Consider the following 26,306-nt stretch of genomic DNA (forward strand, 5'->3'; position numbering starts at 1 on the left):
TGGGTGGGTGGGTGGGGGGGGGGGCAGTACGCGATGTAAAAAGAGTTATGAGGAAGTAGTGAGTGAAGCAGCAGAGTCTGGAACTATGATAATAATTTTTGCTGTAATATCCATATTTATCAGTGCTATGGGTGATTTGACATATTGACGGTATGAACAATAGAGCAAACATTGACACCTGCTTACACTCTATGGGGATGCGCTGGATACAGGATGAAATGTCGACACCCCCTCCCACTGAATTGTCCTGAATCCTTCTGCATTCTCCCATTGGCTCACAACAACTTCATGCAGGAAATTTACAAGAGGGCTGTCTGCAAAAATTCCTGGTAAAGTTTGAGGCATTCACACATGCAGGTCATCCTGAGAACTTCAAGAAGTTTTCAGTAGTTTTGTGCATGTGTGAAAGCAACATTTCATTATAAATTGTTCCGACCATATTTGGTCACTTTAGAAACTGAAATATATGCTTCAATTCAACATAACAATCTGTGTACCAACACACACCATGCTTCAGTGACAGGGGCACCAGAACATCAGATGACATGTTTTAATAGCAGCTCTCTCTCGCTGTGGGACCGGCCTCCCTTCCCCTCTCTGTAACCTTCTCTCCCCCCTTCTCCCTCCCCCTCTCTGCGTCTCTTTCAGCTCTGTGTTTTGGCAGCAGCGCTCCTCCTGCATCACAAAGCCCGTACTCTCAGCTTGTCCCATTGTGTTGCGAACATCGCAGGTAATGATTAACACAAACACACAACAATGGGAGCTTCAGCACACCAATCAGTGTGGGAGGCATAGTCTTAAAGTCTGGATGAAGAGACCACAAGCATGCTGGGAGATTTTAACTTTTTACTTTCAAGAAAGATGCAAAAAGTAGTTACATGCATATGATTCATGCAATTTGTGTTTCAGAAACTTTTGGTAGGTTAAATCTAAAACAGTCTGAAATCTCTGTTTGCTTCAATTTTTTTCCTTTTTTGGTTTATTTTAGTATTTCACTTCAAAGCTGCTATTGTGAAATCCTTTTGGGGTTCACATTAAAGTTCCAATAAGATTTCTTTAAAAAAACCCACTCATTTATTTTCATGTTAAAGTAAAAATAAGACTCTGATGTCTGTACTGTAATCCAAACGGGAAGCTGGTTAGCTTGTGTAGCAAGAAGTATGAAAACATGGGAAACATTTTATGAAAAATAATCTGCCAACTACAATCTCTGTATTGCACACTAACCAGAAACTAGAATGGCACATTACCACCACTTGAAGCTAAACTGATTTACAACGGTTTATTGTAAAAGCATGACACGCTAGCTAACATGCTTTGTATGAAGGCTAAGACGCTGGTAGGTCGATTCTCTTAGCTTTAACTTCTTGCGCTGCTTTTAAAACCAAAGTATTGAAACTATAGTTCAGCCTGAAGTGCACAATACAAACTTTGAGTACCTTCTGACAGTGTCTGTGGGAAACATTTTATCAAAAGTTTAATGTTTTTTTGGAAATGCTAGTTTGCTTTCTCGCCAGTAAAGGTCTCGCTCTCATGTCTCTACTGTAAAGATTTAGCAGCCTAGCTTAGCAGCTTTACTTGGTGTAATAATCATAGGTAAACATAAGAAAACAAAATCTGTCCAGCATCTTTAAAGCTCACAAAAGGAGGACAAAAGGCCAACAAATTGTTCCATAAAATGGTCCCTTTTTCAAGATAAAGCTAGCTAGATGTAGCATGCCAGCTAGTTGGGTTGGTGCTGGTATAAGCTAATTTTTATTAGCCTTATATTCTTGAAGTTTAAATCAAGATTAGCTATTGTTGATGTGGTCATTTCAGAGAGAAGCATTCATGAAATGGTCAGAAATTTAAATGTAAATGGGACCTGATGTTTCCAAAGTGTGTCCCTGCTGTGACGTAGACTAATGAGCGACCAGCCACACCTCACATACCTCCTGACCTTTATTCCACCTCACTTTCCCTCCACACACACATACAGACACACACACACCCTCACCCCAATGATTATCTTTTACCCCAACATCGCCCCTCCTTCTCCTCCTCAATCTGTTATCAGCTGTCAGGCACCAACCAGCCCTGGTATTCCCCATTAACATTAACATCAGTATGCAGCAGCGGCTATCAATGCTATCTGGACCTGAGGGCGGCGGGAGGGTCGGGAGGGATCCCACATATCTCTGATGTCATCAGATAAAGATGTGGGATGGAGGGTCTGGTCCTGGTCGAGGGGAGCGGTCTCACATAAAGCTTTTTGATTTTATCACAGAGAGTTTGAGATGTAGCTACAGGAGAGGAGAACTTAAACTCACTCATGTAACAATGAGTCGGGACATTGTATCTTCTGTTGTGTTTGTTTGAACTGTGTCGCAAGATGCGACTTGAAACACAGTTTGGGAACAAGCTGGTCCGATGGCTCCGCAACTATTTAAATGTTCCAATTTCAAGCCTGACTGGCTGTTCATCAGATTAGGAAGATTTTTGTGGTGTTTCTCTCCCTCAACCGTTATTGGTTAGCAACAATTTAAGACTACTGACGATCTCTTAATGACAAATGACAAAGACTGTTAACCCCTGTAATTGATTTAACTGAGGCAGAACTAAACACAAACAGTAAAACATGATTGTCTTTAAGAGTATAGCGTAAAAAAAGGATAATTTAAGGCAAAATACCAAAAGCTGCAGTTGTCGTACCAACACAGAAACTACATATATTGACTATAAACAACAGGTTTGTCTTCAGAAAGAGTGTTTCATTTCCAATTGTTGTTTCAAACAAAAGCACACAGAGGTTTTTGTCCCATTTTTCATCAATGAAAAATCATATTTTATGTATTCAATTGTATTCACGTTTCACCACGATAACTTTACACTTTTGCTTCTTGTTTGGTCATTTAATGGCCAATAGCATCCAGCGTTAATGTGGATAAACTACCCTACTACTGTCGACTCCAATATTGAAGACAATCATCTTTAAAAATTTGACTTTTTGATGAACTTTTTTTCCACATATACGTCGTCAACCCAGTGCGAATGACCCCATGACTCACTCCTCACCCACCACTTAATAACCTAAGCGTCCTTTACTTTCACCACCAAAATACAATTTTTATTTTTTACATTAAGATTGAAAAATTATACAGATTATTGGAGTATGACAGTAAAGGCATACTACGTTTAAGTAACTTGAATTTTGTATCTGAAACTTTCCGTCTAACTCATAAACATAAGAGAACTTTTTAGCATCAAAACCCTTCAAGATTTAAAAAGTTCCAGCAGTGAGAAACTTCAGGTGCAAAAATTAACAATAGTGAAGACACACAGGTACTTTGTGCAATATATAGATTTCTTCTCTTGAAGGTGTTGTACACAATTGAAATTAATAGGTATACGCTGTGTCTCTGATGGTGTTGCTAACCTGTGGCTTTACCTGTGACAATGGTTTTGATTTGAACTTGAAAAGATTATTCTTCTGTCTTCAGAGTAGCATTGATGAGCCTTTCTCTTTCTGCTCATTCATAACTATGCCAAGTGTCTCTCTGCACAACTTAAAGGCTTTATATCCAGCAGACGTCGCCCTTGAGCACCAGCATGAAACCAAAACAACTCGCGCTGCATTGTTTGTGTTAGCATGCTAATACTAGCGATCTTTATTATGCTGGTATCTTCACACTGAATGTAAATTTACCTGAAATGAGCGTGATCTAGAAACACAGTTAAGCAGTGAGTACAGTATGTTATTCTTCTTTTCTCTAGTCCCTCAATTAAACAACTTTTAGACGCCGGGGGATGAGCCAGCCGTCTGTCCGGGCGATGTAAACAAAGTTAGGCTACAGCTAGGAAACCTTGGAAAAACATCACAGACAGTGGGACTCGGGTGTTACACCCATTGTAGACAGTCATGACTCACAGAGTTATTTTCAGAGGATATACTTGATTTCTATTACATTTAAGTATGAAAAATCGCATATTAAGCCTTTAATGAAGACACATTTTAAGATCACACATGGCAATGAAAATCTAGTCTGGTCTCGACACTCCTTAAGTTTTTACCATTTGTTTTAATTTGACAACTTCATACTTTTAGCTTCAAAGGAAATTCTCTTGTTCTTAATACAAGATTCTGATGATTCATTGTGTATCATTGTTAGCATGTAGCAGCCAATCAAAGTGACCTCTTTATAGTCTGTCATTTGGATCTTAAGTTGATGGTAAACAGACTAATTTGGCACCTAAAAACACACCGCATTTACTTTAAATGCTCAGTTTAAGGGAGCCTCAATGGGCTTTGTATAAAAGGTGTCTGTGGCAAGCATTTGAGGTGGCTACAGTCCCACCTGTGTCCCATTAGCACAACAACACAGAGTAATAACATTAACACTGCTGCCCCCTCCCAAAACACAGGTAATCTATTAGCCTAAGCACACATAAACACACACACAAAAGACACAAACACATACACGTAAGAATATTTTCTGATTTCAATTCAGGGAAAAACCTGGTGGAATCTGGTCTCCTCTGTCCTGCTGTTTGAGTGCAAACAGACAGTCCATCTCTCACACACACAAATTCAACATACACACACACACGGGCATGCTCAGGTATGACACAAACATTATAACACGCTCAGCAGTCCAACTCGCAGCGCCGGCTGGCATTAGCACAGCTCTTATCTACTTTATGACTTCCACTCTGCCTCGTTTATTTGTGTACTTTGACTTTCGCTGTAAAGCTCTGTCTGACCCCAAGTAGCGCTTTGCGGTGTCAAAGGTGAAATCTGGATTTTATTTCAACACATAAATTTCAGCTGAATGCACTCATGCTGCAGCCACTTGAGGAGTTTGACCCTCAAATAAAAGTCAATCGAGGGTGCAGGTTTTTTTTTTTTTTTTTTTTTTTTTTAAATCTGTTGTTGTGATTTATTTAGAGATTTTCTTCTTGGAGCGTCCTGTTGGCTCACTTGGCCAAAGCAGGTATCATGTAACCGTGTTTGAATCCGGGCCAGGACCTTTGTAGCTTGTGATTGCCCTCTCTCTCCCCAGCACTTCCTGTCTATCTTCACAATAAAAACTGTCCAGCAGAGGAAAAACAATAATCCGGAAGGGTTCCCAAGAGACTGGAATGAATTTACTGCTAGAGTTTAACAACTGTTTGAATGTAAAGCAACTAAGGTAGTCAACGTTTTCTCTACTTCTTTCATACCACATGCCTTAAAAGGATACAATCCTCCATTATTTAAAAGATGGATTGTTTTGATAAGTACAGGAACTTTGAAAAACACCACAGATATTAAGTCACATTTTAAAACACAAACCTACGATGAGCAAAAAAAAAACAAGAGAGCAGCGATGGTACATTCAGATTGAATGTACAACTGGATTATGAGGGATCACATTGTCTAAATTACACAAACACATTGGCAACGTTTCTGTACCGAAATGTTTACAATGAATTTGCGCAATTTAGACAGTGTGCAGAAGTTTGCTCACAACCTTGGGGCAACTGAAAACAATACATTTCCCAATATTGGGTGTCTAAGACTTCCGTTTGTATTGCTGTGGTGTTGAAATGGTTATCGATTTTTTTTTGCTAGTATTCTGTTAAAGGTTTAAATTCTATCATGACAAGCCTTATAAGGATACAAGTTATCTAACTGGGGATTTTGAATGACTTTCAAGAAAAAAATATCAAAACATTTGATAAAACTTTATTTATTTTCTCAATATAGGTTGTTGTGTTGGTACATTTTAGAACTTGCAGTAGTACTTGAAGTAGATCAGCATAAATCCAAGAAGACGATTTGGATGCGATGTCGATCTATCCATTCATTATCTATGCAGCTTTTCCCGTTCAGGGAATGGATAGATGTCATTGAGCCAGAGGCAGGGGACTTCTCGCCATCACAGGGCAGACATAAAGAGAGAGAGACAACAAGCCAACCTCACATTCACACCTACAGGCAATTAAGAGTAGCCAATCAACCTAATGAGCGTGTCTTTGGACTGAGGGGGGAAGCTGGAGATGACCCATGCATGCACAGGGAGAACAGACTCCACACAGATTCAAACCAGGAACTTTCTCGCTGCGAGGCAACAGCGCTGACCACTGCACCACCATGCAGCCCTCAATTCATTCATTTCCCAAAATGCATTTCAAACACATTCTGTGTCACATCAATGACTTCAAACTGAAGTTATAAGCAAATAAAGCAAGAAAGAAATATATATATATATATATATATATATATTTTCTGGACTTGTTTCTCGTGTCTATATTTTACAAAAAGAGCAAAATGTCAAAACTCTTCATGGTGAGGTTTTAACTTTTCTAACTCTCCCCTCTCTGCTGGGGAATGTTAGAAAGTGATGTATGAGCCAACTGAATGAAGGAAGAAAGGGAACAGTTAATAAGTGTTTTCATGTAATCTTGTGTTCACATTTTTATCACTTTGTCATCATCAGGTGTTTTCTTTATCTTCCCCTGTATGCAGATCTCACACAGCTGCAGAAAACACATTCCTCTCCTACAACTCAAAAGTTTGCTCTTGTGAAAAAAACAAAAGTTGCTTTTGTGAATTAAAACCCGAATATATTTTTCTCTGTGATCTGGAAAATGAATCTTCTGTTCCAAACAATAAGCCCTCGTTGTGTTAAGATGATAATAAAACAGGGCTGATCTTGATTCTCTGCTGCATGCAGCTAATGGGATTACGAGGTCCTGTTCTCTTACTGATGCAATTAAAACGTGGAGGCAATTCAGAGCCTTCACTCACTGGAGCATCTTAATTGAATGCGTCTCCTAAAGAGGCCTTAACGCTCTGTTTGCATAGAGGACAATTAAGCTGCAATAAATTATGAGGCGTGATAAAAAACAAAGCACAAACAGTTTTCATAACGTGATTTATGAGGATAGTCTGGCATGCGGACGGATATTTCGATAATGGTTGTAAAAGTTTGTTTTGTATTTTTCGATTTTAGGACAACTTCAACACGATGTGGAGAAAAGGAAAGGGTGGAGGGTTTTGGGTTTTATTTGCCAGCTCTTTGGAGGGATGGGGGTTAGTTTTTTTGTGTGAGGGGGGTAACAGAAGCGCACCCCTCCCCTCTCTCTTCCCTCCTCCTCTTGCTCCCCTGGCCGCTCTCAGACCATTGTTGTTGTGACTGCCGGCCGGAGAGGAGCAGTTAGTGCTGTATGAGAGCTGCTGTGAGGAAGACGCAGTCTCTATCTCTCTCTCTCTTTACTGTGGAAGAGAAACGGACTGAGGAGGCTGAGCTCCGCATTTCAGCGGCAGATTTCACCGGGACAAACTCACAGAGGAGACAAGATCTTACAAGAGCGTGCGTAAAGACGCGCGGAAACACTTAGCCAAGTGTTTACAGCCAAACCAAGACGGGACTCCAAACTCCGAGACACGTTTTTCCAGCCTGTCTTAATCTCGCTTTCTCTCACCAAATTGGATCTTTGAAGCATATTTTAAAGCGAGAAAGGACATATTTTTCCACGCAAAATCCGCCGTTTGCCACCGTGTTTTGCGGTTCTTATACTCTCAGTGGATTTAGCTCTCTGAGCAGCCGGCTGCAGTGGACTTTGCCCAGCGGGATCACACAGCTCCTTCCGCCGGTCACCAGGAGAGAGGGAACCCGGCAGCTGTCGTTCATGTTCCAAGGGGGCTGTTTTTGATGGATTTATGAGCTTCGTTTTCACCTGATCTGAGACTGCTTTGGAAAAGGATACAGAGGAGACATTAAAGCTCCAAATGAGGCTTTCAATATTCGCTCGTTCAGACCGGGAGAAGGAGTGATTTCTCCTCTCATCTCTGCGGGGACAGACCGGGAGGAAAGGTGGGTGAAAAACAGACTGAGACAGCTGGAGATTCTTGGAGAGTTATTGTTTCATTCATTCTCAGCAGGCAGGGTGATGATTGGGTTAGATTATAACACTAAATCTACTTAAGGAAGCCTCTTATTGAATCACTGAAAAGTGTTTGTTCCATTATTGTTTGTTTTCAGAGATTGTTTTGGAAGTAGAGAGTATTCCTTGGTATAAGGTTTCTCCACCATCAAGAATGACTTATTTGCATTGCATTGCAGTGATTTAATCCGTGGTTTGACAATTGAAACAGGGATTTCAACAGCGACATATAAAACACGTTTATGAACCTTCCGTATCTATTTGTCAGGAGGAAAGTGTTTGTGTCGATCAGAGTGGAGTTTGAACCTAACCAGACCGCAGATCACATGTATTCCCATATTATATTTTAAAAGGAACATTTATTTTTTTATTTTTCCTGCATAAACCTATTAAACCGACACAGTGCATGACGAGAGCCCTGTGCAAGAATAGTCGTAATGTTGGGAGAAATAAGAAGTAAAAACCACATTTAAAGTTACATTTTGTTCATATTGAGGATTTGAAAAGGTGTCAGACCGATTGATCGAGTTGATCGACTGATCACATGTGCAGACACTGTGACCCTTCAAGCCAGTATAAAGCCATACATTATGATTAATAACTTTTATTTGGAGGAGCTCTGAAGTTCAGGAGGACTAACATTGCACTTGACTGAGTTATAAAGTGTGATTTATGTGACAGGACTTTGCAGTTAATCATAGAATAAAATTCTGCACAGAGCAGAGCAATATCAGAGCTCGAGATAAATACAGCAGTGTGCAAGTGGAATCAGCAGCAGAAGGTTTTTTTTTTTTCCAGTCGTTAATTGAGAAAGAATACGTTTCATTCAGCAAGCTGGTTCTTTAAACGGTGTGTGTGTGTGTGGGCGCGGCCTGCATGCATGGAGCGCACACACCGGGGTCTGGCGCCTGGGCGCAGTTGGCTCGACTCGCAGAAGAAAAATCACAGCATTGTGCCTTTAGTGTTCTTGTTGGTTTTTCTTGGTTTATAGTTTAGTCTGCAGATTTAGTTCATTTCAACAGGACTTATCATTCCATTTATCTGTTTACAAACCTCTTCATCATGTAGATTCAGTTTGAGGTAACAGCCTCTCATAGGATAATGGTGATATTACGGTGTTTGAGGTGCTACTCTATTTGAACAGGTAAATTATGTAGAGGCTGAACGTTGTGTATCTTGTAGTTTAAAAAGATACATCTTTCATCTAAGCTGTGCATTGAGAAATCAGTCACATGTTATGAGAGATAAGATTTATGAGAGGTGATACTTGACAGAAAACAATCAAGTATCTTGTGTGATGGTTTAAGTCATTTTTGGACAAAATTACATACTTAAGGAAGGACAAACAATTGACTCAAAATACTATATTCAATGTAATAACGCAGATTTTCTTGCTTTTATTGTGTTCAAATAAAGTGCAAATCTTTGAAGGTTTTGCACGGTTTGTCTTCACAAAATCACACACTCAAAGTCAGGTTTCTGGTCTTGTCTTCTGACAAACCAAACAGTTAATGGTTAGCTGCAGTCGTATAATTAATATTTTAAAACTTAGCTATTGAAAAAAAAAAAAGACAGGTGTTTAACCCTCCATGTTGAAACACAAGTGCAGTGTAGAGTTGTATTGGGACATGAAACATAAAGATTTAAGGCATCACAGGTGTCAATCCTACTTTTGCTAATATTTCTCTAAGCTTCTTTTCTGTTTCACTGCCGAAGGCCGGAAGAAGATAATTCAGATACATAAGAGAATGACAAATAAACACAATCTTGAATCTTGTTGTGTTTTTCCACCTCCTGTCTCGAACCTCATCAGCTGCGAGTCGACTCTTGCTGCTGCCCCTCCAGATTCTGTAGCTTCCTGGCAAGTTTCAAGTGTTTTTCTAGTGAGGGCCCATTATCCCGGGGCCAGACTGAGCACCATCCATTGACAAACAACAGGCGGTAACAGCCCTGCTCCTTATTCATGACGCAGGAGAGCCTGGACAATGTGAGGCGGACGAGCGGGACAGTTAGCAGGACATCTGCTGACGAATACAGCTGCTCACAGTCAAAACAGGATCTCTGACTGTGTGGCTGAGCGTAGTTTGTGCTTTCTGACACCAGGTTTAAACCTGAACAGAAGAGTTAGCTTCTTTAGATGCTCCAAAGCTGAAAGAATCAGGTTTCTGATCAACTGATAACCGTCTCCCTTCTGTGTTTTTTTTTTGTCTCTGCAGGATCCAGTTTTAGGGACTTTGTGGGTTTCTGGAGTTTCCAATGCCAGGGACCGGAGTGTGAGGCCAATTCCAGGCTTCAAATATATATATTTAGATCTTTTAACCAGAACATCACATCAAGAAGATGGGAAGGGTCTGCACCTTCTGCGTTCTCCTGCTGTGTATGATGGACAGAGTCTCTGCCAGGGCCATCGAGGAAGGAAAAAATAGAGGTAAGATCATGAAAAAGCCCTACAGCAGAGACAAATCACATCAGTTTCAGATTCTTTTCCTTCGGGGGATTGTGTTATGTAAAAGAGGGATGTCTGGTCGGAAGGTTTGCTCGTGTAAACCACAGACTTTTTTTGTGGAAATGTGATCTGTTAAGGTTACAATCAGACCACTTTCCCTTGTTAGAAAAGTGTCAGTTTCTTGGCAGCCGCGGCCACGGAGGAAGTCAAGGTGACAGGAAAAATGACAGAGAGGCTGAAGTCAAGGTTTGGATGGAGGGAGGAAGGGGGGAGAGAAAAAAAAAAGCTCTCTGTGTTTTTGCTGCCGTAAACTGCGCTACCTGATCCGTCCGAGGCCCTGAGGCTCGGAAGTGTAAATCTGCCTGGCTGCGTGCCAGCTGTAGAGGAAGAGGAGGGGGGGGGGCTTTTTCATTCATGCTTTACAGACAGAAGTCAATGCAAAGAGTCAGACATTGTCGGCTTTGAGTTCCATAAAGATTTTTCCTCTTTGAAAAGCTCTATCTGAAAAATTGATCAGCATTCTATGACGAAATGGCATATTTCTCTCCTGCTAAATCATTTTTTTTAATCTCAGATTAAAGAAGTTATAGGTAACATTTTAGTGTAGATTGATGAAAGGCAAAGTGGATAGTTTCCCCTGAAGGCACACAGTACAGAAGCTGTCTCCTCACTGTCCCCGCGGCCCCACTTTGTACTGCAGGACCCAGCGTGTTTAGACAACAATGTGCAGGAAGACGGGCCCAATGAAACATCTGAAGGTTTATATACATGACAGAAAAGGAAAGAGACAAACCGGGACTGATAAAGGAAAGATCTTTAGGTTGTAAAACACGAGGTTGCAGCTGTGAAGATGCAGCTTTTATCTTTGTGCTGTTTCAGTCTCCCTACCAAATCAGCGCCTACAGGAACTGAGTCAAATTTGAATTTTTGTTAAATTACTCAAAGGTTAAACTTGAAAGAATGCTTTCAGTGTTTGAATTCCCTACTTAAAACATTCAATTCAGAACCATGTTTATGAGTCTGAGTCAAATAAATTCAAGCCAAAGTCTCCACAAGCATTTTTTTTGTAGTTCCCAGTGTAACACATTATCATCAGTACGCTCAGTAAACTGCTTTTCTTTATAAGAAAAAAAGACTCTAGTCGCAACAAAAACAAATTACACTATATTTTACACAACTGTTTCGATGATTTTCAGCCCTCGGGCACTTTGTGTCATGTTCCCAATCTGATAAAACTCAGCGAGGAAAAACAGGTCGTTTTTCAGATATAATTATACTTCTAGCGTTACTAACCACATGCTGCTAAATGCAGCGATCTGACTAGTCCAATGTTTTTTTTTCTCCCTCTTTCAGGAAACGTATTTTAAGTTCTGTTTTCTGCCACATCATTACAGAGTATGTGAAAGCTTCAGCGTAGCTTAGTCCCAACTGTGCTGTCCACTGCTCTTCAAACAGACAAAGTAAACATAGAAACAAATGTACAATATAAAAACAGGAGAGGAACACATATAATACGAGGGTTTAAAGCATGGTTGGTAACTTACATCCTTGTGATAAAGTCTTTTTTTAATTGTGCCACTCCACAGTGAGCTGTTTGCAACATAAAGAAGAACAAAGTGTGCCAAAGAATGCCGTCTTTCGCTTTGGTCTCTGTGCACAATAAGTGGGTTGGCACATTTTGAGGAGTGCATCTGCTGGTCAGGCCGAATGTTCAGACCAGAGCCGCCTGTGGACAGAGTTTGACCTCTGAGCGGCAAACCTCTTAACCGTTGTTTGAACACATAATGAATGGATGCTCCGTTCATTAAATGCAATCATTTACTGTAATAAGCATGAGCAGAAACATTTACTTCAGTCAGGAAAATCAGTCACAGCTGAAAGCGTCCTTGAATCCTGACCTCAGAAACAGCGATGGGACACAAGGTCCAAACTAAAAGACTGCTTACTCCGTTTACTGGACAGGAAATATTTTGAAATAAACTTATATTTAATGAGACAAATTAGCCTTATACGTAAATTTTTATATCAATGTGGCGCTTTTACACTCTATTGTCTACCTGTACTTCAAAGGAGACATTACAGTAGTTTAAAAGTAAACCTTTAAAGAAGCTCTTATGTTGACCTACTTCTACATTACAATATCTTTAAACAATCCATAGCTAACTCTTATTAACGCTGGCAAGGTTGAACTGCACTTTTTTGGAGGTCTATGCTGCTCCTAGGCCTCTTCTTTGTCCGTACTGGTTTCCGCCAAGGGCTCCTCTGCCCACTCGACCAGCAGGCCGGCCGGCTGACTGGTTGTTTGGCTCGAGCTTCTGAGCGGTTTGTTTGTGTTGTGTTTTGTTTGCCCCCTCGCCCCTGGGTGACAATTCACACTCTGCTGCGAGTTCAACTCCCGGGCACCGTCCCTGTCTCTGCAAGTTCATTAGCGTGGCTTTAAGTTAGTGTGTGTGTGTGTGTGTGTGTGTGTGTGTGTGTGTGTGTGTATGTGTGTGTGTGTTAGTCTGTGGTTAACTGCTGGCTATTAGTTTTACTGCTTTCAAATTTGCCCCTTTAGAGGAAAATCTATGGCTTGTTGTTATCTTGTAATCCTCATACTTTAGGAGAAACAGTCTTTCAATCAAAAGAGACTAAATAATGATCCTGTTCATAATAAAAATAACCATAAATGCACTTCTTTCATTTGTTGCTGCTCTGACCAATCACTGCTTCTGATTTTCCACTTACAAAGTAGTTAGAGTGTGTTTGCCCCTGAAGCGTCACCTCTACATGTACTCTGGGCGATTAAAAGAAATCGCAACACTTCACTTGGAAAAGAAAACAGATTGCCATTTTCACTAAGCGCTCCTGCAGGAAGCAATCAGACAGAAAATTGCTCTGGAAAATTGCTCGTTCTGAGTGACCGAGCAGAGAGCGAGGTTCCTGTCCAGGGCGCATATATGTTCGGACAAGTGAGTGGGCGAGCACATAAATGGGCGAGTGACCCCATGAATGGATGGCACTGTGGCTGATGGTGACACGACAGTTAGTGGGTTATCAGGGCACTCTATCTGCAGGTTCCTGGTGGCATTAAATGACAGCGGGTTGTTCAGGAACATTGTGTACTTCTCTCGCGGCACCTTTCAGGGGTAAACAGAGACCTCACTGTGTCTTTTTCACATTTTTTTCCTCGTTCACTTGAACCAAGGAGGCTGCTGTTGCTGCTTAGTTAGACCCGAGACTCTGAAATCTGTGGAACAACAGCAGGAAAACTGGTCCAGAAATAAAAAAAGAATCACTCATGATGAAGAGTTAGAAAGTGTTGAAGGATGCAACAAGCCAGTTAGCATTTTAACTTTAAAGTCAACCATGAAAATACATCTAAATCTCCATATTTGGGTAATGGCACCACAGTACCTAAACGTCCTTTTTGTCTTTGCCTATACTTTTTCCATCTAGATCTTCGTGTCTCCAGGCCTCTAATCGCACCAGGTTACCCTGAAAACACGACAGCAGTGGTGGGTGGTCAGGCCAAACTGGTGTGTAAAATTCACAGACCGGCTTCCACTAAGGTGCAGTGGCTGAAGACGGAGGTCAGCAAAGTGGGACAAATCCAAGGAGGACAGCCTCACCTGAAAGCTCTGACGGTGAGAACTGATCACATCACAGATACAACCGCTTTATGTCTTGTCTTCATAATATCATAAAGGTGTTAAAACAATCTCTCCTCGGTGCAGTCTCTGCAGAGCAATGCGTCAAAGCTGAACACTCTGCATCTGTCCAACATCACCGTGGAGGATGCAGGAGAGTACATCTGTATGGCTGAGAGCACCCACGGGGGGCAGACAGTTCAGGCCATGCAGTCTGCATGGCTGGAGGTTCTTCCTGGTGAGACTTTTTGGGCATAATATACAATTTTTGTACCATTAAAATGTATTTAAAGGGAATCTTTACCAAGGAGAACACAGATGTCTGCTACTTTCTTACCTTACCTTTTTCCTCTATAGGTACAATCATTTCTAGAACTGTGGACATGGCTGCTGCTGAAATCCCCCAGGGTACGTTAACTCTCTACTAATGCTGGAAATGTTTGAGCACTTTGTTTTTCTTTAACTTTGAAAACTACGTTATCACTGTTAAACCACAAAGTGTTAAAGTGGCTTCACTACGAGTGTCTGAAATATCATGAAAATGGACGACACCAGAGGTTAAGCTGTAAGCTAGTTACATCAAAGGAAAGCACTGTAAACGGATGATGATGATGGTATGGCAGCCATCTGTGTGGGATTCAATGCGTGCCTCCTCCTCCCCTGCCCGGAATAAACTTCTCTCTTCCAAACGCTCACTTAGATCTTCAGTGAACCTTCACCGCCCCTCAGATTTACTCTCCGTCCACTGTCACGCTGCAACATGTTCATTAGCTTCAGTCTCTCTTCCCCGATGTTTCTTTTCTTCTTCTTTTTGGAGTGTAAGGAGGAGGAGGGTGTATTTGAGGAGGGGTTGGATCTGTTAGGCCTCCTGGTCTCTATGGTAATTTCATTGTGTGTGCACAGGGGTTGGGGGAAGGAGAAAGGGGTTGAAAAGCTAAGTTATATCTAAGAGGATGGTGCTTGCTTAAGAACGGAGATGAAGAAATAACCTGCTGACTAAGTGGGGAAAGACCAAAGGAAAGTCAAGGAAATAAAGAAATACAGTGTTAACAGAAAGATGAGAAAAAAGAGGTACTTCCCCCATAGCCGCATGCTAACACTTTGTTTGCACTTGTTCTTTGGCTTCAAACAGATGTTCTCGAGGACCTGAGTGAAGACACCACAGAGCATCTTCTGTTAGAGCCCGGAAACGTCTTGAAACTTCGCTGCGACATGAGCACGCGGCCCGGCATGGCGGTGAACTGGTACAAAGAGGGAGGCCGGGTTGTGCCCACGCCAAGAATCCAGATCCGCGGCGCCATCATGGAGATCACAGATGTCACGTACGAGGATTCAGGAGTCTATGTTTGTGTTCTCAGGGGATCCAAGGAGCCTGTGAGGAACTTCACCATCACTGTGGCAGGTATGGACACTCTTACTGGTTACTTGCTGTTGTCTCAATGCCTCTTATTGGCTAAGATTGCTAAATGTTTGTTACATATTGTTACTGGTTCATTGGTCAACAGAGAGCTTATAGCCAGCAGTTATGAATGGTATTTACTGTTTGTTAGAAGATTTATTTCAAACAAAATTCCATTATTCATTGAATAAATCTTACATATATTAAATATTTGCTTCTTTCTTGGTCTTAATTGAAATTAAATTCCCCTCATATTGCCCTTACTTGTCATATTTTCAGACTCATTGGGGTCGGGAGACGATGATGAGGATGACGGCTTAGACGACTCATCGGCCGAGATTGAAAACGACCAGGTCTACTTCTCCAGAGGTGTGTGTTTCTATCTGCTAAGTGGCTGAAACCTTTAAGTTCTGGCTTTGTCAGAGCATTCTGACTAAAGGCTTTTATGTTCTCGGTCTTTACAGGTCCTTACTGGACGCACACCCAACGTATGGAGAAGAAGCTGTACGCTGTTCCTGCTGGTAACACGGTGAAGTTTCGTTGCCCGGCCATGGGAAGCCCCATGCCAAGCATTCGCTGGCTCAAGAACGGACGAGAATTTAGAGGGGAGCATCGCATCGGTGGCATCAAGGTGAGTGTCGGAGAAGTTTGGTGTTTGACAATGTAAAGTGATTTTGTGTCCATGCTAATATAATTTTGTTTTTCCTTGTCCAGCTGAGACACCAGCACTGGAGTCTTGTGATGGAGAGCGTTGTGCCTTCAGACAGAGGGAACTACACCTGTATGGTGGAAAACAAGTATGGCTCCATTGCCCACAGCTACGTCCTCGATGTCCTTGGTAAGAGACTTATCCAAAGCTTCAATTTGGAAGGCCATGGGAGGGGAAAGCTAGGGGGCGGGGGGGTGAGCAGAAAGTGACAGAGGCGCCTGGCGTCGGCTGTTGCGGGCAGGATGTGGACGGTCAGGCGGTCCACACCGCTTTTCTACCTGACCTGTGACAGGAGATCGAGGAGGACTGCAGTTTGTTTGTTCGTTTGTTCGCTTCCAGTCCGTCACGGGGTCAGTTTCCGTCCTCATTGACAGGGGGAGAAGACTAACGAGATAGTTAACGAGATCAGAGAGCGAGAGTAAGCACAGATCAAAGAGACCCGGCGACCAGCTGACAAAGAGACATGTTAATAGAACCAATTTTCATCCCAAAAGACATTTCCTCTTCTTTTCCCAGAAGAAAAAACACATTGCTCTGTATTTGTAAATGTTTGTCATGTTACCTCTTTCTATGACTCCAGTATCCTCTGTGTCTGGGTCCTGCTACATAGACCCCTGGTGAGAGGGGGATTTTCTGAGAATCCGTGCTTGGCAGATCAGTTAAATCTCCTCCTCCATGTCCCCGAATCACCTTTGAACTATTGCCCTGAGAAGAGGAAAAGCCTTTAAGCTCTGATGAGTGTCTCTAGAGTTTAATGCTATCTTTCATCTTTAGCCACTCTGCTAAACCCCCTTTCTGATTTTTTCCCCATTTAGAGCGTTCCCCACACAGGCCCATACTGCAGGCTGGTCTGCCAGCAAACACAACAGCAGTGGTGGGCAGTGATGTCCAGTTCCACTGTAAGGTCTACAGCGACGCCCAGCCTCACATTCAGTGGCTCAAACACATAGAAAGGAACGGCAGTCGCTATGGTCATGACGGGACGCCCTACGTTCAGGTCCTCAAGGTTGGTACTATATAAAAATTGTTTGGAGCCAAGGGAAACGAGTTAATGTACTTCCCTCTTTGAAGACAGCTGAGTGTTTAAGGTTAAGCAAAACTATGAATATGTTCTGTTCTCTGTCAAAAAGACCGGAACTTATCAGTACATTTTGGGAGCTGTGGTATACTCCCAAACTGATACCAAAAAATGCATTAGGCACACACTAAGCATAAGCTATTCACAGATAGTCACTAACTCTCAAACTACTAAAGGCTCATCTCCAGAGGTTTGAAGATTTCTGATTCTCATTAATAATATAACTTTTTTTCATCCTTATTTTGCAGACTGGGAGTCTGAACATGTCAGAGGTGGAGGTGCTCTACCTGTCAAAAGTTACCATGGAGGATTCTGGAGAGTACACCTGTCTGGCTGGAAATTCAATTGGATTCGCTCACCAGTCCGCTTGGCTCACTGTTATCTCAGGTGAATAATTATTCCACTTAACATTTTGGAAGAAATGAGTGCATCATCTGCATACGGGTGTTGTTGCATAATACATGAAGCTACACATATAGACTTGTAAATCATTATTTTCTAATCATTTCTCCTCCTCTACCTGTAGAAGAGGAAGCAGCAGATGCCATGGACACCATGGAAACCAAGTACACCGATATCATCATCTACGCCTGTGGTTTCCTGGCTCTGATCATGGCCATTGTCATCGTGGTGTTGTGTCGAATGCAGGTTCACCCTAGAAGAGAGCCGTTTGACGCCCTCCCTGTTCAGAAGCTCTCGAAGTTTCCTCTTCGCAGACAGGTACAGGGCACAATGCATCCTGGGAACATACATATCCTACGGCCAGGATATGCATGAAAGGTCAATCCAAATAGTGTCCTGTATGTTCCTGATAATTTAACCTTATTTTTCGTCTTTCTTATTTTAGTACTCAGTGGAGTCCAACTCGTCGGGGAAGTCCAGTGCGTCTCTGATGAGGGTAGCTCGCCTCTCATCCAGCTGCTCACCTATGTTGGCTGGAGTCATGGAATTTGAATTACCATATGACCCAGATTGGGAGTTTCCGAGGGAGAAGTAAGTTATTAGCAAGTCAAAGAGTCACTTTTGTTGTAAATAAATTTAAGTTTATTTAACGGTTTCTGCCACTGAAAAGAGAGTTTAGTTTGGCTTCTTGGACCCAGTCCCATTTAAGCATTGTAGCTCTCGCATCATGATGGAACCAAAAAAAGAAAGAAAAGCCCACAGCCCATTCTTGGCTCTACCCAACCTATGTTTTGAGAAACCAGAGCCCCAAATTATGGATTTCTACAGTTTTCATTTGGACATACTTATTTTTGCTAACTTTCTCTGTTTCTGTGTCTCTAGTTTGACGTTGGGTAAACCTCTAGGAGAAGGCTGCTTCGGTCAGGTGGTCAGAGCTGATGCTTACGGCATCAACAAGGACTCTACGGATCCGGCCACCACAGTGGCGGTTAAGATGCTCAAAGGTAGGGAGAAGAAATTTGGAGAACAGAGAATACTTCTAGGGATGAGCTAGAGTCTGAGATCTGTTTTGAAGGCTTTATCTAAATAAAATAATGTTTTGCTTCAGATGACGCCACAGACAAAGATCTGGCAGACCTCATCTCGGAGATGGAGCTGATGAAAGTGATGGACAAACACAAGAACATCATCAACCTGCTTGGAGTCTGCACACAGGATGGTACGTCTCTAAACCATGACTTAACATTTCTTGTTTTTAGATTTGGGTAAAGAGATCAGATGTGCTCGGGTCAAGTAAGTCAAGTTAAATTGATGGTTTCTTGGCAGTGAAGCCAATGATTGGATCATTGATTAGAGGATATCTCCCTCCTTGTAAATGCTAATTATGACACACACCCTAATTCTGGAAAGAAAACAATGCCTTTCTTTAAACCTTCTAACTCCCAAGCCCTCTTTTATCCCAAATCTCAACAAACCAACCTAATTTAGTGAGTGTTTCAACTTTGGTGGTCCCAAGCCTCCAAGCTATATCAACAATAGAAACAACCCTGGTCCTTCATCCTGTTTGTGTTTCCCCCCTCAGGCCCTCTGTATGTGCTGGTGGAGTACGCCTCCAAAGGCAGTCTGAGGGAGTACCTGCGAGCCCGGCGACCCCCAGGCATGGACTACACCTTTGATGTGACGAAGGTGCCTGAAGAGCAGCTCACCTTCAAAGACCTCCTGTCCTGTGCCTACCAGGTCGCCAGAGGGATGGAGTACTTGGCTTCTAAGAGGGTACGTTGTATTTAACAGAGGAAATACCATGCAGTAGAAGAAGAAGCATCAGAGAAGCTCAGTGATTATCTGTTGGTTGTAAACTGCTCTTGCATGATTGGATCACTCAATCGGGCCAATGAGGGAATTATGCAGCTATGTGAGGATGAGTATACACTTAGGTACTCCAAAGTTTGTTTTACAGTGGGACACTAAGTTGTTGTTTTTAAACTGATATAGCAGAAGCTTTCCACATGCTGGTATCGACCAACAGAACTTAAATTGCACAAACATCAAACTTATTCAAGTTCGGAGCGAGCCAGAAGGTTAGTTTATGGTTTTGGGTGCTCTTAAGAAACGTCTCGAGTGCTTCAGCCCTGCAGGGATACTTCCATAAACCTCAGATGTATCTACATTCCTTTGGCAAGAAGTACAACCACAAAATGAAAGCCTGAAAATGAAACGCTAAACATTTGTTGGCTTTTTGAAATCCAAATGTTTATACTCAATAGGATTTGTGATTAGGATTGAGCTCTTGGATTTAGGTGTTGGCCTTCGTTTCAGAGAGGTCATCATGGAAGCACTTTTCAATCCTTTCTCTCCTGCTGTCCTCTGTACTTCTGTTTGTCCCTTTCCTTTTCCTTTCTTCCCATTCCCACCACCTTGTTACTATTCCTTTTTTATTTCCCAGCATGCACTCTGTGTCTGTGTGCCTCTTATCAACACGTCTCTTTGTCTGCTGCCAGTCGGTGTCTCAGACAGGCATTCCTGAACAGAGAGCTGCAGCAGCTTCAGTCCTTGTTTACTCTTCTCCATCCATCCATCTGTCTGTCCCTCCGTCTCAGGGCTTTGTCCTTTTTAACGCAGCCATAAATCTGTTAGCAAGCAAGCAGCCGAACCGTCATCTGGGTGTAGGCATCAGGTTTCTGGCTCTAGAGCCTCCTAAGAATGCAGGAGTCTGAATCTAACCCTCCATTATGGGGAGACCCACAAACCAATACTGGTTCATTTCGCACGTCCCCACAAATACCACGTCTATTTTGAATGAAAACCCAAATAAACTTAATGACATCCATTCAATGTGGGCAAACAGAGCCTTTCTTTTTTTCCTCCCGGTGGGTTGTTTTTTCTTCAAACTCCCGGCTCTCTATATAAAGACGTTTTAATTTTGTTGCGTTCACTATAATGAGGCTCTGTGTGTTGACTTTAGACTCCTGAGTCTTCTCATTTTTGGAGAACATCTACCATGAATCATTTTCTACCTCCCCCGTCATGACCTCTCCAAACCACGGCCTGGGACAGACAAGAAAATGTTGTCTCACAAGTAATAGGGCTTTTCATAAATGTAAAAGCTTTGATTGCAGGGTTCAGCTGGACCTTTTTGTTTGTACAGGAATGTCAATTATACCTCTAAGTGGAATGTAAAAAAAGAAAGAAAAACACAAGCCATAAAATCAGACGACTTATCGAGTAGACGTTAAACCTTTAAGCTGTTCTACCACGAACATTAAAACATTATGCTCATCTTCTAATCTGGAGATCACTTTAGGGTTTGTCAGTCTTTAATTCTCTCTCTCCTCTCTCTGCAGTGCATCCACAGAGATTTGGCAGCCAGAAACGTCCTGGTGACGGAGGACAACGTGATGAAGATCGCCGACTTTGGCCTGGCCAGAGGAGTCCACCAGATTGACTACTACAAGAAAACCACCAACGTGAGTGACACTTTGTGGCTGAGAGTTTTCAGGAATCACCTTTGCTCTACAGCAGTTCAGACAACGCCTCTTAACTTTCCCATTACTGAGAAGCTAACATGTTTGACCATGTAAATATTTGTATGAATGCATCAGCAACCCCTTGTCGCCACTCGTCGTGACCGACACATTTGTCAAGAATCCAAATGCCAGAAATTCCAAATTTTTTAAAGCATACTCAGGTCTAGTCTGAACTCTTGTAGATTTGAATGTTAATCAAAAAGAAGATCAGACATCAAGGAGAGGACATCTGATCCCTCTTTAATGACTTGAACACTTCCCCTCAGGGATCAATAAGGTATCATGTTCTTATCATTTAATCAAAGAATCCAAGTATCTTCATGTTCAGATACGCCTGTCTGGCTCCTTTTACAGCTTTAAAACCCCTCAAGACAGATGTCTGATGTTTGCCTCTGATTGGCAGCAGGCTTAATGGGACTTAATTAGAAAAAAGAGAGGAAGAGAGGGAAATAAGAAAGAAAGGAGGGAGGGAGGAAGGGGAGGAAGAAATGTGCGAGCATGGAGCGACACAGACTGGTTTGCAGCCAGACAGACAGAAAGAAGTTGAAAAAGTGAGCCGCTGTGGTTAAAGAAAGGTGGAGCTCTAACGTGTTTGTGTTCGCTCTGCAGGGACGACTGCCCGTGAAGTGGATGGCACCAGAGGCTTTGTTTGACAGAGTCTACACACACCAGAGCGATGTGTAAGTCCAACTTCTCATTATGCAAATCACAAATGGAGAACAAACAGTGCAACAGAGACACAAGTTTTTAAAAAAAATGCACTAAACAAAAAATGTCTTTCCTCTTTTTTCTTGCTTGCTCAGGTGGTCTTTTGGGGTGTTGATGTGGGAGATCTTCACACTGGGAGGTTCCCCGTACCCAGGCATCCCTGTGGAGGAGCTCTTCAAGCTGCTGAAGGAAGGACACCGCATGGACAAACCCTCCAACTGCACACATGAACTGTAAGCAGGAAATACTCTTCTTAAGTCTTTTTATGGACCTATTTTCTGAGTCTGTGTCCCATAGTTTAGTTTTTATATGAATCTTATGCAATATGGGTATTGTATTCTATCTTCTTAGGGGAATCATAAATAAACTAAACCCATCATATGCCTGAATATGCCTGAATAAGATAATTTACTGTCAAAATGTAAAAAAAGAATCTTCATATAGACTGCCTACAATGTTTGGTTAATGTTGTTCTTGTTGTGTTTTTCAGCTACATGATGATGCGTGAGTGCTGGCATGCTGTGCCCACCCAGAGACCCACCTTCAAGCAGCTGGTGGAGGAGCTGGACCGAGTGCTGCTGTCCATCTCTGATGAGGTGAGTTTCAAACACACATGCTAACATATGGAGCTATAAGGATGTACACACACATGTACTTCCTCCTCTCTGTCACAATCTGCTGTCCAGATGTCTTCAGTGTTTAAGAGTGAATGTGTAAAGAGCAGAATCAGGGGCTTATTAAACATTGCAAAAAGCTGAGATTTCTCTCTCTGGATACACAATCGCTTGAAGAAAATTCAACAGTTTGTGTGATTTAATTTTATTGTTTCATGTATCCATGAATCTATCTTTGAACCACCCCAATCAAAACTGTTGTTTTCCATAACTGCGGTGGTCTACAGCTTGAGATGATGCATGTTCTCCACATCTGGACAACATTTGAGGAACACCATGTTCATAAGCAGTTTCAAAACGTGCCAAATACCTTTTCCTTTTACAGCCAATTTAACAAACATTTCACTGTGTGTTTTTTTTTCTTCTTCTTCTTCTGTTGTTACAAACTGTTTCATTTCTCTAATCTCTGAACTTCCTTTCTCCCTCTCAGTACCTGGACCTGTCGACACCCTTCGAGCAGTACTCCCCGTCATGTGAGGACACGTCAAGCTCCTGCTCCTCAGACAACGACTCTGTTTTTACCCATGATGCCTTGTCCACAGACCCCTGCCTCCTGGGCTACCAGGATGTGCGCTCTCGGATAGACATGAAGGCGGCGCTCCGATAGACTGACGACTGAAGGCACACACACACACACACACATATTGGCAAACATAAGCTCAACATAGCAAACAGGAAACACTTCTTTGGGGTTTTTTATGTAACATCCACTGGCAGCCGTGTTCAAGGTCCATTGTTGCATTTTGAAAGTTTATCTGGAACCTTCATTATGGCTCCAGACGAAGCCCGTACATGTGTGTGTGTTTACACACAAACACACACGGACACACATGCACACGGAGCACTGAGGCTGGTGGGCTTCATCACAGGTTAAAGGTTTGAAGAAAGACATTTATTGTGTGCAGAAGAACGAGCAGAAGAAAAGAGGACAAACAAATGGTGGTACTTTGGACTATCAGCTCTGGCACTGTGCCCATGAACAGTTGTAACGTTGGAAAACTGCGGCACTAAAAACACAACAGAAGAGCCCCTGGTACTTAAACGCCTCACGAGCTTGACGGACTATGATCTCAGCCCAAAACCAGGGTGCGAAACCTCGCTGGTAAAGACATTTTAACAAGAAAAAAAAAGATTTATTTTGCTATGATAAAACAGAAGAAACGGATTGTTAAATATAAATCTCTTTATATAAGATTATTTTACTTTTGTGATGCTTATTTAAGAAGAAAACAGTCTTAAATCTCAGGATCTCTTGTGCTAAGAAGTTGCTGTATTGGCAGCGAAGTGCCTGAATTTACGATTTCCTGTGAATATATTAGAATATCTAAATATTGTATGTACATATCAACGACATAAAGACGATTGCCTTTTTTTTATAAATTATTCTGAATGACACAAAAGTGAAGGTTATTGAAGGCGAAAAAAAAGGAGAGAGGAATTTAATCAAGTGTTTTGCAAGTGCCAAACCTGTCATGACTGTCACACACTGTCGTCATGTTCGAGTTTCATTCCAAAATGCCAACACATTGAGTCGAGACGAACACTCGTAAAAAAGGATTCTGGATGAAAACCCTCTTCAGTTTAGGCTGACACGCACTGTGGTCCAACTAGAGTCACAAACTCACAATTTGATGTTAAAAAAAAAAACATTCATATCTTGAGGTTGGACCAACTGATTAGAACTAAAATCTTATTTTCCATTGACGACCCAAACCATAAACGTATGTGGTCAACTATAACGTCTTGGGCTTCAACTTTTAACTCTGAAATTTTGGAATGATACTCTCAATTCGACACTTTTTTTTGTAAACTGCTTCCACCTCCATCCCAGGAAAACAATTTGTGGTCAAACACCAGAAGGATCCAAGTTCCTGTTGCTGTTGTTGGACGAAAGAGCACGGAAACGTTTCAGAAATCACAGCTGCATTCAGGAAGTGATATGAGGTCTTCAAGTTTGAAGTCTTCGTGCACCCAAAGGTCACCAGACTTATTTACATGAACAAACAAGCATGTAAACTTTGAGGCAACGTTGCGTGGTCTTTCTCAACAACAGCTCTGTGTCCAGGGTGGGACCCCGTCCTGAAAAAAGGGGGACTCAAGCCCAGTGTCACTGCTGACAACAAGAGGAGCACAGGGAGAGGAGAGGGAGGAGGGCACTGAATGTGAAAGCCAGTGTGATTGATTTCAAATAGAAGAGAAGGGGGAGGGTCCCTCCTTTGTCTGGCTCTAACCCCTTCACCCAGCCCAATCTGTTGGCAAGGGGTCCTCAGGTCCGCAGCCCGGCCGGACAATGAAGGCTTTGCAGGCTTAATGGGTGTGACTGCAGACCAGAGGGAGTTCTTTTTGGGGAGGGGGGTGGTGTTTTTTAAGATAGCTTGGGCTTGTGTGCAAATGAAGAGGCTCTTATTATGGTAATGTGTCCTCTTCTCTCCCAAACGCCCCTATCTTTATCCCCACAGACGCCATCTTTTAAATTACAAATCTTAATTCAGATTCGGCCACTGCCACCAGAACCAGCTGCAGAAAACTCCCCTGTGGGCAAAAATACCAACTGAGTCCCAGTCAGCCCCCCCCCCCCCCCCCCCCCCCCCCCTCCACACTGACCGCAAACGGAACAATTAACTCAAAAAACCATCATTAACGTTTGCTGTTGGTTTAACTTGATATCTTTCATTGAATCTCTCCCAAACGTGATGGTAAATGCCTGTGATTCCATTGGACTTGATTGTTTTTGGTTGAAAAATGTTGCGTTATAAAAGTGTCAATGTCCTGAAACTTCATTTGATCCAAACCTGCAGTATTTCCCATTTATCCCCGACCCCTGAATTAAGGGTTTTATTCTGATATGCCTTAAATGCTTCATCCAATCATCTCCCTGTGTGTAAAAACCAGTCATGCATTTCACCACTGAAGGATTCACACGTCTTCTCTCCACCATGTCTTTGTTTTTCATGCTGTCAATCATCGTGTGACAGCTGGTGTCATTTAGGAATGAAGCTCTTACTTTTACATACAAAGTGTCCCATACGTTCACATCTTTACATTCCAGCTCTCCGCTCTCCTCACAGGTACAAAACTGTAAACGGTCACAACGTTCTTAAACATTTCCTCAAGAGAATTATTTTAGAAATATCTAATTTATTTGTTTATTGTTTTGTTTTTATATGAAATAAAGTATAATTTAAAATAAAGCAGCACTCCGTCCATGTCTGTCTTTGTGTATAAAATGGTGATTCAGTCTGTCAGGCTCTACAAAGACCAGACTCAAGGTGGAAACCAAACATCCTGATTCTGTGCAGGTTGTTAGTTTTATGATTTAAACCTTTCTGTAAAAGATGGTTACATCTGAATCTTACCAGAGATGCTCTGTTTACAGTGTCTGTCCTTTGTCAGTGTCCGACTCCTTTAGTTCACCTGAGCTCCCAGGATCCATAAAACCTAGCCAACATTGCATTAAGCAGCATTGTTTTTAGGGTTACAGACAAGGCAAGGCAAGTTTTTCTTTATGTGGCACATTTGAGCAACAAGATAAGTCAAAGTGCATCAGACAAGACATCAAAAGCATCACAAAAATGTTCAGCAGAAAGTTTTTTTTGATGATCTTTGTGAGAGTCGGCGTTGCAGAAGTCTAAAACTGTCTTTGCTGCTAATCTATAATGTGTCCCCATATCAGATATTATCCTTATTATTATTACTGGTGTCTTTCTAGGTCTCTTACTTGAGACATTTTGTGCCCCAACAACAGATTTGCTGGCTGTAAAAGTTTATTTCTGTTGTTTTGATCATCCAATTGTTTTTAGTAATGATCTATTTAGAAAAGCCCAATGCA

General features: G+C 42.0%; 1 protein-coding gene across 1 annotated transcript; it reads left to right on the forward strand.

The window, feature by feature from the left end:
* The first annotated feature begins 7,147 nt into the window (after nucleotides 1-7,147).
* fgfr4 (fibroblast growth factor receptor 4) lies at nucleotides 7,148-25,671 on the forward strand. The gene is made up of 21 exons (XM_020651432.3): nucleotides 7,148-7,838; nucleotides 10,125-10,336; nucleotides 13,793-13,980; nucleotides 14,071-14,221; nucleotides 14,341-14,391; nucleotides 15,116-15,385; nucleotides 15,662-15,751; nucleotides 15,847-16,013; nucleotides 16,097-16,220; nucleotides 16,907-17,097; nucleotides 17,418-17,556; nucleotides 17,696-17,889; nucleotides 18,017-18,162; nucleotides 18,454-18,575; nucleotides 18,680-18,790; nucleotides 19,154-19,344; nucleotides 20,913-21,035; nucleotides 21,705-21,775; nucleotides 21,899-22,036; nucleotides 22,294-22,399; nucleotides 22,908-25,671. The coding sequence occupies exons 2-21, from the start codon at nucleotides 10,249-10,251 to the stop codon at nucleotides 23,082-23,084; spliced, it is 2,838 nt and encodes a 945-aa protein (XP_020507088.1). The 5' UTR covers nucleotides 7,148-7,838; nucleotides 10,125-10,248; the 3' UTR covers nucleotides 23,085-25,671.
* Nucleotides 25,672-26,306: the final 635 nt, after the last annotated feature.

Source organism: Labrus bergylta, chromosome 14 (assembly GCF_963930695.1).
Source record: "Labrus bergylta chromosome 14, fLabBer1.1, whole genome shotgun sequence".
NCBI lineage: Eukaryota > Metazoa > Chordata > Actinopteri > Labriformes > Labridae > Labrus > Labrus bergylta.

Coding starts and splice junctions, on each gene's coding strand:
- fgfr4 (XM_020651432.3), top strand. CDS start 10,249: ATGGGAAGGGTCTGCACCTTCTGCGTTCTCCTGCTGTGTATGATGGAC. Junction 17,890..18,016: donor AGTTTCCTCTTCGCAGACAG/GTACAGGGCACA, acceptor TTCTTATTTTAG/TACTCAGTGGAGTCCAACTC. Junction 18,576..18,679: donor GGCGGTTAAGATGCTCAAAG/GTAGGGAGAAGA, acceptor GTTTTGCTTCAG/ATGACGCCACAGACAAAGAT.